The sequence below is a fragment of the Macrobrachium nipponense genome, chromosome 27, assembly GCF_015104395.2.
Source record: "Macrobrachium nipponense isolate FS-2020 chromosome 27, ASM1510439v2, whole genome shotgun sequence".
In the NCBI taxonomy this organism is placed as follows: Eukaryota; Metazoa; Arthropoda; class Malacostraca; order Decapoda; family Palaemonidae; genus Macrobrachium; species Macrobrachium nipponense.
This window is the reverse complement of record NC_087216.1, coordinates 31,811,232-31,830,607: the sequence shown is the minus strand read 5'-3', so window position 1 is coordinate 31,830,607 and position 19,376 is coordinate 31,811,232. Positions and strand designations below refer to the sequence as shown.

The window sequence follows — 19,376 nt, the reverse complement described above, 5'->3', positions numbered from 1 at the left end:
AAAGTGGGGTTGTTTGAGAAGACAAGGACCATGTGGTAGGAGCCTAGGGAAGTTCACTAGGAGCTTCAGGAGGTCAGGGAACCGTTATTTCCTGGGCCAGAACGGGGCCGTTAAGAGTCATCGACACATTTTGATGCAACTGTAACTTGTTAATGACTTCTCGTCTGCCAAGACATTCATTCTTCCTTGAAAGAACCTCAGAAAAAGTGTGATCTTGTGCTCGTTCACCCAGAGAAGGAGGTCTTCCGCTACTCTCTTGAGAGAGAGTATGTGTCCTTCATTGTTTTTGGACATACGATAACGCCGTGGTGTTGTCTGCATAAATCGCTCTTTCTTCCAGCGACTAGAGGAGCAAACGCCTGTAAACCCAGAAGAATTGCCTTCAACTCTTTCATTTAGTTTAGGGTCTTCTCTTGCTCCGTCCAAAAACCTGAGACTCTCCTGTCTCCTACCAGAGCTCCTTATCCCCTGTCCAATGCATCTGAGAAGAACTCTAGGTTGGGGTTCAACGTGACTAGCGAAAGTCCCTCCTGAAGTCTCTCCGTTGACAGCCATCAACGAAGATCTGACTTGATCTCTTTCGTTAAAGGAAAAACTAACAAGTCTGGTTGTGTCTTCTGATTCCAATTTTAGGAAGAATTGGAGAGATCTCATGTGGAGACAGCCTAAGGTTAAGAAACTCTCCACTGATGCAAGGGTTCCAAGGAGGCTCATCCAGTTAGAGCTGAGCATAAGAGGCAAACTACAAATTGTTGTACTGGTATCAAACACAACTATCCTCTTCAGGGAGAGAAAAGCCCGAAAAGCTAGAGTCCAGAAACTATCCCTAAATAGGGAATCCTCTGATCGGAGACAATTGGGAACTTCGTGAGATTAATTTGGATTCCGAATTGTTGAGTCAGATTTAACGTCCTTTCTAAGTCCTTCACACACTGACAACTGGACTTGGATCTCGGGAGCCAATCGTCCCAATAAAAGGCTGCATTGATCCCATCAGATGTAGCCATTTTCCCAGGGGAGCAAGAATATGGGTAAATACTTGGGGAGCCATTGTTAGTCCGAAGCAGAGGGCTCTGAATTGAAAAACTCTCCCTTTGAAGACGAATCTCAGGAATCTCTTCGATTCTTGATGAATGGGGACATGAAAATAGGCATCCTACATGTCAAGAGACACCATCCAGTCGCCCGGTTGGAGGGCAGACATCACAGACGACTGCTTTTCCAATAGAAATTTTGTCTTCTGAACATAGAGATTCAAGGCGCTTACATCTGGTATGGGTCTCCAGCACCCCCAATGTCTGGGGACTACAAAAAGTCTTTTGTAAAAGCCTGGAGAGTTCTTGTCTGTCACCTCTTCTATGCCTGCTTGCTGATAAGCACTTCTACTTTCTTGGCTAATCCCAAAACTCTCCCTGATCCCTTTCAGTATGCTGTCAATCAGATAGACACATTGACAGTCACCTTTGTCTAGGAGAAATCAGGGGACGGACAGCCACCTCCTTGGACATAACACTGATCTTTTCACTAACATTTGATTTTTCCACAACCATGCAAAACGACAAACCTAAATCCATGACAGATTTAGCCCAAATTTTGAACTTCTTGCCCATTTTGGACTCTAAGCTGGCAATGGTGCTAGGATTGGAAACATGGGTTTCTGGACTGGAGTTATTGACAATGAAGTAGGAGGACTATCAATAGGAGATATGTTGGATAAAAGTGGGGGAAGAAAGAGAAGGCTTCTTTGCCTCTAAAGGCAAAGGAGTTGTCTCTACACTAGTCTTACTCCCAGCTCTAAGAGCTGCTTTTCTTTTCTTATCTTTTTCCATCTTTTCTAAATGGGATTTAAAGGTCTTCCACCCTTGCTCATCTAAATCCTAACTCTCAATGGAAGTTTAGTCTTTATTACATATTTGTCCCCTACACTTTACTCACTTGGAGTGCAGATCATAACATAGCTTGGCCATCCTTGTTTGCAACTTAAGGGGGCCCGGCCGGCTAATGCCGTTTTTTAACGACAGGACTTTGACATTCATACCACTTAATAAGGTGACTTGGGACATCTCCAAACCGCATATGATTTTCGCCTCTGACCTTTGGTTTTGTGACGCCAGGGCAATTTATCCCGAAAATAACCATTTTTCAAATTCTATCTCCTCCCTTGATATTTAATATTAAGACCTGGGATTACTACCATATATAGACCTGATGTAGACCTCCAATCAAATGGAGTTTTTTTTTTCTAAAAGTCATTTTTTTGCTAGATATGAATTTTTCAATATGGTAAAAAAAATAAACCCTATAAATCACGAGAAAAATTTATAAAAAAAAGATGAAACAAAATTGGAAAAAAGGGCTTTATTTGATTGTTCTATAATGTCTTTCTGAGTTATATACCAAATTCCAATGTTATATCTTTAAAACTACGTGAGGAGATAGATTTTGAAGGTCAATAAGTATAGTTTTGAGATACGGGCGTTTAAAGTTTTCCTTCGTATTTCTAATAAAGACAATGTTAATAAATAAGGATTATTATGAATGTATATTTTCTTTTTGTGTATTAATAAACCAAAAATATTTTATTTATCATAATTTAATCATAAATGATGATCCCTTTGCTCATATATCGTAGCCTGGGGCACTGCTTGAGGCAAGATGGGGCACTCCTTCCTACGTAACCCCCTCTCTCCCCTTCACTAAGTCGGCTTATTACAGCGAATTTTCTTCTGTATGTTAGCGAGATGTTTTCCTTGTATTTTCCTCTTTGGCATGATGACATTCTTGCCAAAACAAAGATAAACAAACTTAAATGCAAGAGAATGTCAGAGGTGAAACTCGAAGGTGTACTCTTTTTACAAAGACAATGTAATAAATCATGATTATTATGAATTTAATTTCATATCTTCCATTTTGGGTATTAAAAACCAAAAAAAACTATGTTATTAATCATAAATGAAGATCTCTTTGCTCAAAGATCGTAGCCTTGGGCACAGTGTGATGTGTGCTGTCAGGCAAGAAGGGGGCGTTACTAGGCAACCCTCCCCTCTCTCTTCCCTAACTACGCGATATATTACGATATTCTGTAATAAGACTGAGCGATTTTTCTTTGTCTGTATGTTAGCGAGATGTTTTCCTTGTCTTTTCCTCATTGGCATGATGAACTTCTTGCCGAAACATACATAAACACGTAAAAACAAGCAAATGTCACGAGGTGAAACTCAAACGTGTAGTCTACTTGAAGTCTGTGTTCCTACTGATTCATGGTTGAACCAGAGTTACCAGACAGATACTCGCTTCTGTGAGCCACGGAATCTCTACAGATGCCATTTCTCACAATTTCTTTGCCAATAATTATCAAAATTTACGACTGAAGAAATATTGCATTTTCTTGTACGGATGAATGTTTTAGGCTTATTGAGTTATGTTTACTAATTACCCTGTAACTACAAAAGTAAGAGGAATTTTGACGAAATATTTCGTATACGTATTCTCAATTGCCATATGAAGCTCCATGAATTTTTTCATGACTTTGCATTTTTTGCCCCCTTAACTGAAGACAACTAGAGCCCAGCATTCTAAAGCTAAAATTTATTTAGCTAAATGGGAAAGCTAAAGAAGCAACTACACCAGAAAAACCAACAAATTGTACTTCACCAAATACGATAAAAAAATCACAAGATGAAGCGATGAAAAAGTTGACTGCAAAAACCACCAATATTACTCCATAGCCGGCAGAAAATGAATTGACAATAGTTAGCTCTGCAGTACCTGGTATTCCCAAAAGTGGGCAGGACCTGTATCACCTACACGAAACGATGGCAGCGCTGCTGCCACTGCCGGATAATTTGAATTTTTGGTTGCCACATAAAAAAAGCTTACAGCTTTGTAATTGTTTGGTAAGTCACTTATGTGAAATATACAGCTATACATATTTGTTTTAATAAGCATAAAAACAGTTTACAGAAGTCATTAAATTCACATCCAAAATCAATAATCTACATCCACTTTAATGGTTTCATATACTGTACTACTTAAGATGCAGTGCTTTAATCAGATAGTATCAATAACTTAAGACAGGATGCTTCAGTTAGAAAATTTCCTTATATTATGAGGAATTAATGGAAAAAATACATAATAAGCCAGTGTTATTTTAGTGAAAAAAATAGAATGCAAAGCCACAGAAGCATAGTATTACAATGTTAAGCAATGCCAAACCTTTAAAATTTAAAGATCAGTCATGACTTAAGATACCAATGTAGAGAAATTCAAGAGATGAATAAGGGCAATGAAATGAGCCTTGCATCCGGTATTAGTGGATACTTCAAAAGCCAAGTTAAATGGCAGACAGTTGTAGAGTTAGTCCTTACTGAAAATATGAAAAAACTGCAAGATATGATACCTTAATATCTTCTCAAGTGAAAGTCAGCACAAAATTTTCCTACCAACCCTAACCTAGAAGACGAGAGATTCTTGGATGCTGAATCTGTAATACGATGTTTTCTCAAGTCTGGAGGGAATACAAAAACACAACAAAATTGAAAATTAAGATAAAAAATAACTACTTAGGTAAACAAAAAATAACTACTTAGGTAAACAAACGTAAAGCTCGATAAAAACACCACAAAGATTACACTATCACTAACTCTACTAGGCACTACTACTAATTCAACTTCAAGACATTGTTACAAAAATGGAAAAATGTATTCAATTCATGTTCCTCCAATAAAATGATATTGTTATGATACAATAAAGTTTTATGCATACTTACCTGGCAGGTATATATATAGCTTATCCTCTTGACGCACTGGCAGAATTTCAAAACTCGCGGCAACCGCTAGTACACTGGTAGTTCAGGTGATGGCCACCCCGCTCCCGTGGCGCTGGTACTTGGAACTATTCCCGTTTTCCTCAGATTTTATCTGAAAACCCTGTCTCCTGAGGGGAGGAGGGTGGGAATTTAATTATATATACCTGCCAGGTAAGTATGCATAAAACTTTATTGTATCATAACAATATCATTTTTATGCATGACACTTACCTGGCAGGTATATATATAGCTGATTGACACATTTGGAGGTGGGTCATAGACAGCAACATCGTCATAATTCAAAAATTAACTAAATTTTTAGAACTATGTATTAAGTTCCTTACCTGCTAAGGTAGCTGACTTCGTAGGTCCTGCCTCTAGCCTGCTAAACCTTAGTAGCTCTCAACTAGGACGTGACCTGTTGTTGAGAAAGCTAACAACAAGGGTCTGACAACTGGACGTGACAATCTGCTGACAGAGAACCCTAGCCCTCATTTACCACGGGCATTCATGCTAGGAAAGTTAGTCACCTGAACCACACACACATATAATAAACACCACTAACCAAAAAACTGAGCTGGTATTAACCTCGACAACCATAAAAAACACTATAACCTAATTAAAATAAAACCTAGCATGTTATTAGGTTATGGGGTGGAAACTCCTTTGCCCAGTACTGTACCTGAGGATACATACGGGCCTAACGTTTGACAATTATCAAAAGTTGTCTTCACGTCTCTAAGGTAATGAGAGGCAAACACAGAGTTTGTCCTCCAATACGTCGAGTCTATAATGTCCTTGAGGGCTAAATTTTTCCTGAATGCTAAGGACGTCGCTACTGCTCTCACCTCATGAGCTTTAACTTTAATCAAACCAAAGCATTCTTCCTGACAAAGCAAATGAGCTTCTTTAATGACTTCTCTTACAAAGAAAGCCATTGCGTTTTTAGACATAGGTCTAGTAGGATCTTTAACAGAGCACCACAGAGAACATGACGTTCCCCTAATGCTTCTTGTTCTTTCCACGTAAAACCGCAAGGCTCTTACTGGGCACAGAACCCTTTCTTGTTCTTGACCTACTAGATCAGCCAGTCCTTCAATCTCAAATGACCTTGGCCACGGATGCGAAGGATTCTCATTCTTTGCTAAGAACTCCTGTTGAAAAGAACAAACTGCTTTGTTGTGCTTCCAACCTACTTGCTTGTCAATAGCTTGCAGCTCGCTAATCCTTTTAGCTGTAGCTAAGGCTACTAAGAAAATAGTTTTCTTCGTTAGCTCTCGCAAAGGTGAACTGCCCATAGGTTCGAACCTATCCGTCTCCAAGAATTTGAGAACGACATCCAGATTCCAAGAAGGCGTCCTGCAACGTCGATCCTTCTTTGTATAGAACGATCTGAGAAGATCGCTAAGATACTGCGTCGTTGGACAGGTTTAAAACCTCTGTGTCTAAAACACTGCAGACAACATACACTTATAGCCTTTAATTGTCTGATTAGCCAATCCTAGTTCCTTCTTCAGGTATAGAAGGAAATCTGCAATTTGTGTCACAGAGGTACTGGATGAAGAAATCTTCCGATTCTTACACCATTTACGGAAGTTCTCCCACTTCGACTGGTACACTTTGATAGTCGATGGCCTTCTTGCTCTTGCAACTGCCTTCGCTGCTTCTCTAGAAAATCCCCTCGCTCTGACAAGTCTTTCGATAGTCTGAACGCAGTCAGACCCAGAGCGAGGGTGTTCTTGTGGAACCTGTCGAAGTGGGGTTGTCTGAGAAGATCTACTCTCGTAGGTAGACTTCTCGGAGAATCTACTGTCCATTCCAGTACCTCTGTGAACCACGTTTGGGCCGGCCAGTATGGGGCTATCAGAGTCAGCCTTGTTCCTCGACTTTCCCTGAATTTTTTCATTACCTTTCCTAAAATCTTGAATGGGGGAAACGCGTACGCATCTAGCCCCGTCCAATCTAGTAGGAAGGCATCGACTGCGACTGCAAGAGGGTCCGGGATTGGAGAACAATAGTTCGGTAACCTCTTCGTCGCTGCGGTAGCGAAACAGATCCACTACTGGGGTGCCCCAGAGCTTCCACCCAGTCTCTGGCATACTTGAAGATGCAACCATCCACCCCTTCCGTGGAAAGCACTTGTCCGTCCCTGCTCAACAGATCCGCTCTGACGTTCTTCTCTCCTTGAATGAACCTGGTGAGCAGGGTGACGTTTTCTCTCTGCGACCACAGAAGAATCTCCTTCGCCAGGTTGCAGAGGGACAACGAGTGGGTTCCTCCTTGTTTGCGTATATATGCCAGAGCTGTGGTATTGTCCGCGTTGATCTGCACCACTTTGCCGCTGATCCACGGTCTGAACGCTTTCAGAGCCAAGAAGATCGCCATCAGTTCCTTCCTGCCTGTTTATGTGCCATGCCTTTTCTTCTTCGTTCCAAAGGCCTGACTCCTCCCGAGGGCCCAGCGTCGCTCCCCAGCCTGCGTCTGATGCGTCGAAAATAATATCCGGTCTGGGTTCCTCTGCTGGAGTGACGTACCCTCTGACAGCCTCTCCGGAACTAGCCACCACTTTAATTCCTCCTTTATCTTTGAAGGAATTGGAAACCGGAAGGAATCTGGTTGCGATCTTCTTGTCCAGACTTCGTTCAGAAAGAACTGTAAGGGCCTCATGTGAAGTCTCCCTAGTGAAATGAACCGCTCTAACGAAGAGAGTGTCCCCAGCAGGCTCATCCACTCTCTCGCTGAGCATTGGTCTTTCAATAGGAATTCTTGCACTTTCCGCCGGCACATGGTCTGCCTTTCGGGTGACGGAAAAGCCCGAAAAGTCACTGAGGATATCAGAATCCCCAAATAAACTAGCTCCTGAGAGGGGATCAACCGTGACTTTTTCAGGTTTACCATCAGACCCAGTTGCTGAGTTAACTCCAATGTGATGTTCGTGTCCTCCAGACATTGCTGTTTTGATTGTGCTCTTATGAGCCAATCGTCGAGGTAGAGAGAGACTCTGACTCCTGACAAATGAAGCCACTTCGCCACATTCGACATCATTCTTGTAAAGATTTGAGGAGCCGTGCACAGACCGAAACAAAGGGCTTTGAATTGATAAATCCTTTCCTGGATCACGAATCTCAAATATTTCCTGGACCTTGGGTGAATTGGAATATGGAAGTACGCATCCTGAAGGTCCAGTGTTACCATCCAGTCCCCTGGACGTACCGCTGCCAGTACTGAATCGTTCGTCTCCATCGTAAACTTGGTCTTTTCTACGAACAAGTTTAGCTGGCTTACGTCCAGTACCGGCCTCCAACCCCCTGATGACTTCGGTACTAAAAACAGACGGTTGTAAAACCCTGGGGATTCGTGATCCATAACTGGTTCTATGGCCCCCTTTCCTAACATGTTGGCAACCTGATGCCAAAGAGCCTCTCTCTTCTCTAAATCGATGTAATGAGCCCTAGGCTCTCGGAGCTGTAGCGAGAGGTGGTTTCTTGATAAAGGGGGATCTTGTACCCTTCCTTCGCTACCTTTACAGACCAAGGGTCCGCTCCTTTGCTTTGCCAGACTTCCCAGAAGTCTAAAAGTCTGGCTCCCACACAAGTCTGGAGGACTTCTGACTCATTGCTTGGTTGAAGTTTTGGAACCTCTTTTGGTTGGAACTCTTTTCCCTCTAAATGCTGGTCGGGAAAAAGTCCTACCCCGAAAGGGCTGCTGTGATGTCTTTGTATCCTTCGGGGTCTTCTTCATAACATTAGAAGGTAAATACTTCCTTACAGACGACGTAAGAAGATCTTGAGTAGCCTTTTGAGTGAGGGAGAGAGAGATGTCCTTAATGATCTCCTGAGGGAAGAGCTGTCCTGAAAGAGGAGAAAACATCAACTCCGACTTTTGCGCGTTCGACACTCCTTTAGCAGCGAACGAGCACAAGAGATGTCTTTTCTTCAAGACGCCTGCTGTAAAAAGTGAAGCCAATTCATTAGCTCCATCTCTCAAGGCTTTATCCATACAGGACATGATACTTCTCGACAACTCGGATACTGACGAATCTTCCATCTCCGAAGTCCGAGCCAGGGCCCCCAACGACCAGTCAAGAAAATTAAACACCTCAAAAGTCCGATAGATCCCTTTGAGTAAATGGTCGAACTCTGAAGAAGTCCACCACACTTTGGCTGAATGTAAAGCATGTCTACGGGAACTGTCCACTATGTTGGAAAGTCGCCCTGGTGGAGGCCAGGTAACTCCCAGCCAAGACTTTCCCCCGTAGTCATACCAAACACAGACTTTCGAAGCCAACTTGGCCGGAGGAAATGCAAACGAAGTCTTCCCCGACTCTCCTCTTCTCCTTCAACCACTCATCTACGCGTTTGAATGGGCTTTCTTGGTTTCCGAAATAGACAGTCATCTTCAAAAAAGACGATTTCTTGGCTGTCTTCGTCTTCGAAAATTGCGACAAGGGCGATGGAGGACCTGAAGGTTGAAAATCTCCTTCAAACAAAGACAGAAGGCACTCTGTTAGTCTCTTGTAGTCCGAAGAATGAGCTTCCGTCTTCTTGTCCTCTTCCGCACTCTCCACAAATTCTTCCTCCTGCGAAGAAATATCTTGAAAACCAAGATCCTGATGACTCTCCAATGAGAACTCCTTATGCAGAGCTTGCTTAGCAAGCGAATGCGGCACTGACTCCTTATAAAACTCCTCTCTTCCTTGTCGAGAGAAAGTTTTGCCTTGCTGCCGCCTGCGTCCTGCGTCCTCCTGAACGTATGCGTCCACCATGCGTCCATCATTCTTCCTCTTGCGTCCTGCGTCCTGCCCTGCTTCGTCCTCCTTACGGGACGCACTGCGTCCTGGCTCGCGTTGCACGTCCTGCGTCCTCTTGGAGGACTTAACCGGGAGAGACGAGTCCTTACGTCTAACCGCAGGTTGTTCGGGCTTCTCCCATGATTGAACAATCACTGCCAATCTCTCCTGCATGTCCCGCAGAACCTCCTTCGTCTCCGCTTCCTTACGAGACTCCTGCTGCTGAGGAGATCGAGGACGCACCGGGCTACGAGAGATCCTCTTCCTTTTGACAGGGATAATTTCTTCATCCTCCGATGAAAAAATCTCAGGGCTACTCCATCCTTCTTGGTCCACATCCCTTTCATCCTGTGATGAGGAGGGAAAAAATGACCTCTTGAGAGGACGAGATACTACCGCGAAACGCCTACTCCTTCCCGAGGGGGCCGAACTATCCGAAGAATAACGGCACTTCCCAGTAATCGCCTTTTCTATAGCGTACTGCAGCAGCCTGGGACGCAACAACAGGACTGCCATGAAGGGACGACTGATCGCGAGTCAACCCCTCTCGCCTCCCTTCGACTGTCGACATGCCTTCTCCCTTGGGTCTGGGAGCTTGACAGAGGTCTAGGTCTAGGAGCACGAGAGAGACGATCAGGCGCCCCCTCCACAACACTGTCACCAAACACTTCCACTTTGTCTGTTAATCGCTTAATTTGATCTCCCATGGACGCAAGGGCAGCGAACACTTTCACGATTTGTGGATCAGTAGTATCCTCAGATACAGCAACTGGAGCAGGAGAGAAACCTGTGGGGAAGGTTGCTACTTCTACATGTGAATGAGCTGGAGAAGACACATGCAAAGATTCATTCAAAGGCTTACTCGAAGATCCCGATCTCTCACTCCTAGATACCGATCTTCTAACCCGATCTTTTTCTAATCTCTCCACATACTTCATAAGAGCCTTCCACTCTTTCTCATTCAGACACTGACATTCATTGCACCTATTGTCCCACGTACATACAAACTCCCGACACTTCTTACAAATAGTATGTGGATCTACCGATGATTTCGGCAGTCTCACCTTACACCCTTCTTTCACACAAACTCTAAACATACTTCCTGAATCAGACATACTAAACCAGGATCCAAACAAAATGCGATTGCCACTCTAACTTCGTGAATACGATACCAATATCCAAAAGTCAGTCAACGAGCAGGAAATTCTAACAGAGAACCAACGATGTGCCGGTTCGGCTGGCAGAGAAAATCTGAGGAAAACGGGAATAGTTCCAAGTACCAGCGCCACGGGAGCGGGGTGGCCATCACCTGAACTACCAGTGTACTAGCGGTTGCCGCGAGTTTTGAATTCTGCCAGTGCGTCAAGAGGATAAGCTATATATATACCTGCCAGGTAAGTGTCATGCATAAAAATCTTAACATAAATTACAAAGCTGGCTACATAAATTTCAAACCAATTATAACATAATGAGAAAATTTTACCGAGAAAGCTCCCAGCATACATTACTGGACATATAAACCACAAAATGAAAATTTTCATGATAAAATTAATCATTTGGATAGTACTTACCTACTGTTAAAGTTAGTTTATATCTCCACACCATTAGGTGGATCAGCATTCAAAATAAAACAAAATAACACTTGGCTTACCCACTACGACTGTCTCTGTAATCACCTGTTTCCCACCAGATGGCATTAGATTTTTTTAAGTTTTGTCAGAATTCTTCATGACCACCCACTAAGATGTGGGTGGGAGGTGGGTGGGTTTCCACTTTAACAGTAGGTAAGCATCCAAATAATTATTTTTAAAATGATATTGTCATGTTACAATAAAGTTTTATACATACTTACCTGACAGATATATACTTAGCTATAGACGACGGAAGTCTATAGCTAAGTATATATCTGGCAGGGAAGTTGAATGTATAAAAATGAAAATTTTAATTATTCAGAATGAATCTTACCTACTGTTCAAGCTGACTATCACACTGAATGAGGATCTTGAGTTAGTACAGCCACAAAGACAATGTTCTGCCAAGCAAACTACAAAGCTTTTAATGAGGGGGGAAAAAAGTTTCTCAACATTCCTGCCTGATATGTACTGTTGCCAGATGTTGGACCACAACAAAGAGTAAGGCCCTAATAGCGAGACTTGTCAAAGGATCCTTAGAGAAAAACGGACTATCTCATAGAGTACTAGTGACTCCTGTGACTGAGTCGAAAGCCCATAACTGATCCAAAACTAAAAACAAGTACCACTTCATATAAGAAGGTGCATTCCTATACGTACACCAATATGTACTTTGGGCTTGGTGCTTGTCCAGTGATGTCCAGCACATTCACTAGGTATCCTGATTTAAGTTATGACAGTACCTCAGGTACGCAAAGCATTCTTTTCTGTCAATGGACAAATAAAAAGGATTACCACTTATTTAACAGTGGCATTCAGGTGTACATCATGCTGACTGGAATATCGTTCACGATTTCAAGTTTGAAGAGATTCCTCCAGACTGTAAACAGATCTTCAGTTTGAGTCTTTTGATAAGGCATCACTTAAGAACACTGAAGACACCTTCATTTTAGCACTTGCTGTGACAAAGTGCGTTGGTGAGCTTCAAGCCCTTTCTCATATGTGGGCTTTGTTGTAGTAATAGCAACCTCTCTTCTCTTTCATTGCTTAAAAAGATATAGAAGTAAAAGCCCTTCCCAGATTTGTGAGTGCGCTTAATTTCACTGCTTTGCTAGGCAAAGCTCTGAGGTTAGAGATAAAACACAAGTCTTCACTCTCAATGTCATCAGTAACAAATTGGTGAGAACAAACCAATTGTCCAAATATGAGAGAACTCCTCTGATACCGAGCAGATGAATTCATCCTGCTAAAAACTCCAACACACAGGAGACTGCAGGCAGTCTCAGCTTACCAGCGGCATCGGTAAACGATGTTTCGGTGTTACAGCGCTTGGCTGGCAATGTTGTTAACCAAATTTTCAGTGCCGCTAAGTGATTTTCAGCGGCGGTAAGTAGTTTATCGGCTTTCGCAAGTTTATCAGTTTTGGTAGGCAGTTTAGCAATACCGGTAAAACAGGTTATCAGTGCTTATGGCACCATAAAAGCTATTTATTACCATAATTATTGTGATCTTCCAGTTAACAACAATTTTCAGTTATCATCGCTCGGCTGGGAACACATGAGAAGTCCTAGATTTTACCTGGGAAAGGAGAAATCAACCTGTGTTGATTACTTCCTTAAGAGGTGAAATGGCGATAAAGACATGATTTGAGGTTGCCTTCCAGAAAAAAAGCCTTTTTCCATGTTTAACTTAATGCAAGTACAGAGAAGAAAGAACCCAGAGCTACCTGTTGCACTGAGAGATAGGCAGGTGTAAGCTCTGAACCTAGAAATCTCCAATAAAATTTTTGCCATACAAGTGTTTATGGACCAATGTCCCAATACCTGTCTCCAATTGTAGAGATGGTATCGAAAGGTATCTAGATATCACCCCTAGAGCGACACTCACCACTCTGACCAATCCCAGATGTACATCCTAACCCTCACTGGATACATACCAACCACAACACATCCCTGGGGAAGAAAACCTAGTCGCACTTCCATGTACAGTTCCTACCCTGCCATCTCCAAAAATCCCCAGAAGACAAAATGTCTTGAGACTTTAAGTTGGGAAAGGAGGCAAAGTTGAGAAATGAACCCACCTCTACAAGGACAGCAGGAGAACTAAAGAACAGTGAGATCACTAAACAGTTTGTTCCTGATACAAAAACTTGTGTGCAACCTCCCCAAAGGTTATGAAACCTCTATCATATATGCAAAATTGGAAGGAGAGTGACTGATCTACAGGACAGCAAGAACTTTCTAACCTGGAGACAAGAAAGTTCACTTGGCTAAAAACACCACAGGCTACCTGGGACCACAACATCCTAAATATAATGGTGAGCTTCAACACAAAATCAGGTTTAGGTGTAGAAAAAGGAAGCCTCTCAGCAATGAGCCCAATGACTTGAGTATGCTGCTCCAACTCAGCTTACTGGGGTTCCACAGGTTTGAATAACCCTTGTCCGGAATACAGTTCAAAGCTGATAAAATTTATTGTAAAACTCCCTATGTCGGGCAAACATAAAACTAGTAGAAGCCACAAGAGACAAGAAAGTGGAAACCTAGGGCCCATCACAAACCATGAGCAGACCAAGGTGCAGCACAATCAGAGGCAAAACGACTGTCCAGTACCCATTAATACAATACAGTAGAGACCTGTTGTGTGCAAATCCCATCTATATATACACAGTTCAGGGACCATCTCAGCACACTGACTCCAACATGCATACTCATGTCCTGAAGGGACAGGTCAATCCAGAATATTGAGCACACTCACTGAGGCCTGTGTTAGCCTTGCCTACAACATAAGTAACACCTAGAGATTGAGAAACACTGTCACCTTCCTGAGCAGGTGTTCATTCAAAGTCCTACAGGGCATCTTATGAAAAGTGATTCTGGGATTTCCCCTACGGAAGGAAGATGAAGGATAAGACAAAGTAGAGTTTGATGGAAAGCTAGATGACAGTACTAATTCATTAGATTTGGACACAGAGGTGACAATCAAACCCTGAGAAATAATATTAATATATATGACACTGCAGCTCTTAAAGTTTTAAGGTTTAAAGGTAGGTAGCTAATGAGCTTCAAGGACAAAGGATAAGACTTTATAGTTATAAAATGAGTAATTTTACAGAAGCACTCAAGCCTAAACAATAAAGAAAATTATGTATGTAATATAGTACATGCGAGTCCTTTGAGAAATTTACCATCTGTTGTTTATCTTTACATTCACCCCATTGGGTTAGTATTGGACACAGTGCCTCACTGAGATTTTCTGTAGAATTACTACTACAAAATGTTCCAGCTACCAATCATATATACAAATATGATCACTAGCCAAGCCATCTTTCGACCTAACTTTCAACCTCTCAAAAAACCATGTGATCACTGCTTATGAAATGACAAGTAGACATGTGGGGACCTCAGGTCCCAAATCCCTAGCTCAAAGAGGCAGTAAGATCATGTTGCCAGTGGGACCTTATCATGTTTAAACTCTAGCTCACAAACCCTGACGTGTAAGCAAAACTGAGTTACCACAGTGTATAAATGGCCTACTCATTAGCAAACCTCTAGGCTAACTTGACTTAGGGCACAGCGTCATTACCTTATCACTCTTAGCCTGACCCCAGAAAAAGCATAGCTGAAAAACACACCTGACAGGTGGAGGCACATACTCGACCTTAACCAAAACCCAGACAAAGCGTTAACTGAAAAACACATAGGTTAGGTATATCAATAAGCAAAAATGATTTCTTCATGTTATCAGTAGGCATAGCTAGGCCTCTGTTGGTAACTTCATTGCGATACCTTACTAAGCCTAGTAGCTAGGATACCTAGTGGTGATATGCATAGGCCTCACGTTTGCTGTTCAAATTGATACAGTAAAAATAAACGGTACATAAAAAATTTACGTAAAGGGCTTTTTGTGAAATAACACCAACACCTGGATCAGGAATGGCTTTGTCCCAAGCAACGAGATAGACCTAGAACTAGCCTGGGGTCCAAGCTACGCTCAGCCCGATCATTATGTGATATATACAAAAACAATAGACCAGTAAAATTTACTTACTCTTTCACAACAAAAAATGGATCTTCCAACGTCATGTCCTCATATGTAGGTTAAAATACAATATAACTGTCACTAACAATCACATAGGTTACTGATAAACACTATCAAGATTACAGAATGTAAACATTGCACTGTTCCAATATTACCTTCTGTCATGATCTTTTTAAGATAGACAAGGTTATTGTTATCATTGTAAATTTTATGTTTTTTTTATTATAATTTAAAATGGTTTTTAGACTCATCAAGCTTATCTTTGTCTTCACACTATTATAATATAAGATATGTACAATATAGTGAAGAGTTTAAAGTTGTCATAAGATTAAAAGGTTTTCCGTTCTCTTAAAATAATTTACCAGAGAAAACGCATAGTTTTTCATATTCAATTTCAGGAACGGCCAAACAAGTGCTATAGTCAGCATTTTTAATTCCATTGGGACCGTTTCTGCTTTAACACTCTAAGCCACTTTCAACCTAAAATACGGGCAAAACACCAAAACATATTTCTTATGCTGGTAAAATACAAAAATCATAGAAATGTCACACTCGAGAATAATTTTTTATAAACTTCGTTACCATAAAAAAACTACTCAAAAAAGAAAACATGTGACTTGAAACAAATGCGACTCCGTGAATTACAATAGCTAAAAAAAACCTATGAAAATTACACTAAAGATAAATAAAAGATACCAAAATACACAACTAAAAAACTTTTTAATACGAACGGTAACAAACCTACAAAAATGCGAGAATGAAAGAGGGTGTTAAAGCTACTACAATTACATTCATCAAGTATGTTTGCATGCGCGTCCTGCCATGGTTTTAATATCAGATATTTCATACGCCCTTTTTCCATTTTTAATAACTCCGGACTTTGAAATAATATACGTAACAATATTGTAATCATAGAATATACGTTGGTATGATAAATACCAAAACTATTATTGTTAACAATAGAAGGATGTAGACCCATCTCTTGTTTTGTTGAAAAGATTAGTTGGTATGAAGACTTCTATCTCTATATATCTGTCTGTATACTAATGAAGATATATGATTAATTTATATGAAACAAAACACTTTTCATTCCGTTGCTTTTGCGCCTTTTAATTTACCAAATCAAACATTCAAAATAATATGTTTAAGTGTTACTTATATATTTACGTATTATAATTTCAAGAGTAATTGTTATTCCCTGAACTTGTTCAGTAAAATAATTGAGGAATTTTTAGAAATTATTTTTAAGGAAAAACTATTTTTTATATAGTTTGCACTGTACTCAAAAAGTTAACGTATGTTTCTCTACCCTTCACTAGTAATTCCGTTTGAATCAAACGTGAATTATTGTTACTCTTGGGCCGTCTGTATCCATATGTTAATTTTACTTCAGATTTACTTTTAGTAACCCTCATATAATTAGAAGACTGTTTCGCTTTAAGGACAACCTCCCGGAGTTGATGTGTAGTACCTGTATAGTTTACAAGTTTAATTGCCCTAAACGTAATTTTGGGACTTATAGTGTGTAGCAAGCGCCCACTTATACCTATCGACTTTCATGTAGGTGTCAGCCATCGTACAGGTTCAACTTTAAGCAAGAAAGAAAATAGTATACCAATACCATTAGACTCCATGCCATATCCTGCCATCATCACATACAATACAGTTACTTTCAAATACTCGGACAAGCAAATAACAACCTTTCTCTTCCCTTTTTAGAGTCCCTCATATCAAGAAACAATCAACAACACAACAGCCAAAACACCCCAATTCAATAGCTTGAATTTATTATATATTTTATATATATATATATATATATATATATATATATATATAATATATATAGATATATATATATATATATATATATATATATATATATTCTCTCTTTTAACCCACACCTCTTCACCCTCTTTCATTTGCAGTCTTCTAATTTGCCCAGTTGTCATATATGACTACGATATGAACAGTAGGTTCTCCAGTCTTTTGTACATCGTCATTGTTGTTATTTTGAATATTTCTCTCTCTCTCTCTCTCTTCTTCTCTCCCAATCTCTCTCTCTCTCTCCTCTCTCTCTCTCTCTCGTCTCTCCTCTCTCTCTCTCCTCTCTCTCTGTGCTCAGTGATTTTATCCGACGATTTCTGCTTAGTACATAATCTCTTCTTAATTAGTTATTGCTCTTTTGATTTGCAGTGAACATAATTTTTTTTGTTCCTTTGTTACATTATGCATTTTGAAGTGTTGTCAATTATAGCTGTTTTAATACGTTTAAATCTAGTCAATCAGTAGCCTATAGTTTTTTCTTTCTTTCTGATTCTCTTGATCATTTATGTCATTCTATAGATAAGCGACCCTGTTTTTAAAGATGATACCCCTCCAGAGTTTTACCTACATGACGTATGTATTTCTCTCTCTCTCTCTTCTCTCTCTCGCTCTCTCCCTCCCACCCCCCGCCCCCGCTCTCTCTCTCTCTCACGTATAAATGTAATGTATTCATCCTAAAACCGAAGAAGACTGAAGAAAAGGTTGAATTATCCCTATTATCGTAGAGCCATGAACCGGAAACGGGTAGTCATCTTCTTACCTCAAGCGCTCACTCAATAAATACAATTGCGGGCACGCTATATACTCTTCTGTTTACAATTTTAATCGTCTTTAGTTTTACTAGATTTTACAGTAATTCAAAATGTTTATTTCAATTTTTGTCCATCACCCTTTTCTGCAACAATAACCTCCGAGGAATATGGCCATTCGGAATAATTCCTGGTTCTTGGTTCGTATTAGAGCTTACTCCACAAACACAGTTGCGGCCACACTACACTTTCTAAGTGCATTAAATGTATGGGTTTTTGAGTGCTTTCGGGAGTCTACTTGTGAGGAATGCAAAGATTGGAGGTGAGGTGCAAAGCTTTATTCCCTTGTTTACTTTACTAATTTTTAGTTTAAATTTACTTTACGCTACTTCAAAATGTTTATCTTTATTCATGTCTATTATCCTTTTCTGCAACACTAGTAACCCCTCCAAAAATTATTAAAGATGTTTCGAAATTAGATATGACAAAATATTTCTACTTTACTTTTAACCCAACCCGCTTCCATTTCTTTTTCTTTATAATTTAATAACTGAGGCAGAGACGTACTATGCTTAGCTTTGACATCCGTCGATTTCCAGGTTAAGAACATTCTTAATTACCTGTTTCCTGCTTCCTAAGTGCTCACTCCACACAGTTGCGGGCACACTTCACTATATGTGAAGTGCAATTTGCAAAGCTTCATTCCCCTGTTTACTTTACGAATTTTTTAGTTTACCTCTACGGCTAATCTAAGTAATAGAGACACGGCGGGTATTTCTGTGGAAATTGCAGTTTCATATGTTTATTTTAATTCATGTCTATTATCCTTTTCTGCAACAATAGTAATTTGTCTACTGCCAGTTCTCTAGTGTTAGGACTCTTCTTGTTTCCATGGAAACGACGACGCTTTGGATTGCGAGGTACACCTGAATCGCAGACTCTTCCAGAAAATTAAGTCTGGTGAGTTCTTATTGCAGAAATAACATTGAGTTCCGAGTTCCAGCGATGCTGGAAAATAAGATAACTTCACCTCAGTCACCATGTGTCTGTATAGTGCAAAGCTAGCTAGCTAATTCCATTGGAAATTGTAGTTTCCTATACTAGGCTAGGTAGTACCGAGGTACCTAGCCTAGTATTTTGGTTGCTTAGCGTACCTATTAACAAGGACTATTAGCCCCTAGTGTTTGGCGGTCGATTGCAATTGACCTGTAATTTACCCATGAACTCTAACCTACGGTAAGAAATACCGCCTTAATAGCCTACTAGCTACTAGGTATTACTACTAAGCCTGGCCTACCTAGGACCTCTGTTTTGACTGATCTTCAATGACCTTCGGTATTACCTAGGTAGCTAGTAGGCTAGGTAGGCGAGGTATGTCATTTAGGCAGCTAATGAAGTAGTTTAGGAAAACCAGGCTTGAGATTTTGTGACGCCCTTTTCAGTACATTTCGAAGGGTAACGAAGGTCAGTGTAATAAATTGAGGAAATAGGGGGACCAACCAAGTGGACTACCTGGGTCAGTCTTGCTTGCTCGT

The 19,376-nt window shown here is 40.7% G+C and overlaps 1 protein-coding gene across 2 annotated transcripts in view; it reads right to left on the bottom strand.

Annotated features, from left to right (window-relative positions):
* Positions 1–15,417, bottom strand: part of LOC135200997 (syntaxin-6-like) — a 171,934-nt gene extending 156,517 nt beyond the window's left edge. For both annotated transcript variants that reach the window (XM_064229803.1, XM_064229804.1), the window contains exon 1: positions 15,278–15,417. In XM_064229803.1, the coding sequence (XP_064085873.1) occupies positions 15,278–15,312 (35 nt within the window). In that variant the 5' untranslated portion in view covers positions 15,313–15,417. The remainder of the gene's footprint in view (positions 1–15,277) is intronic.
* Between the last annotated feature and the right edge of the window lie 3,959 nt (positions 15,418–19,376).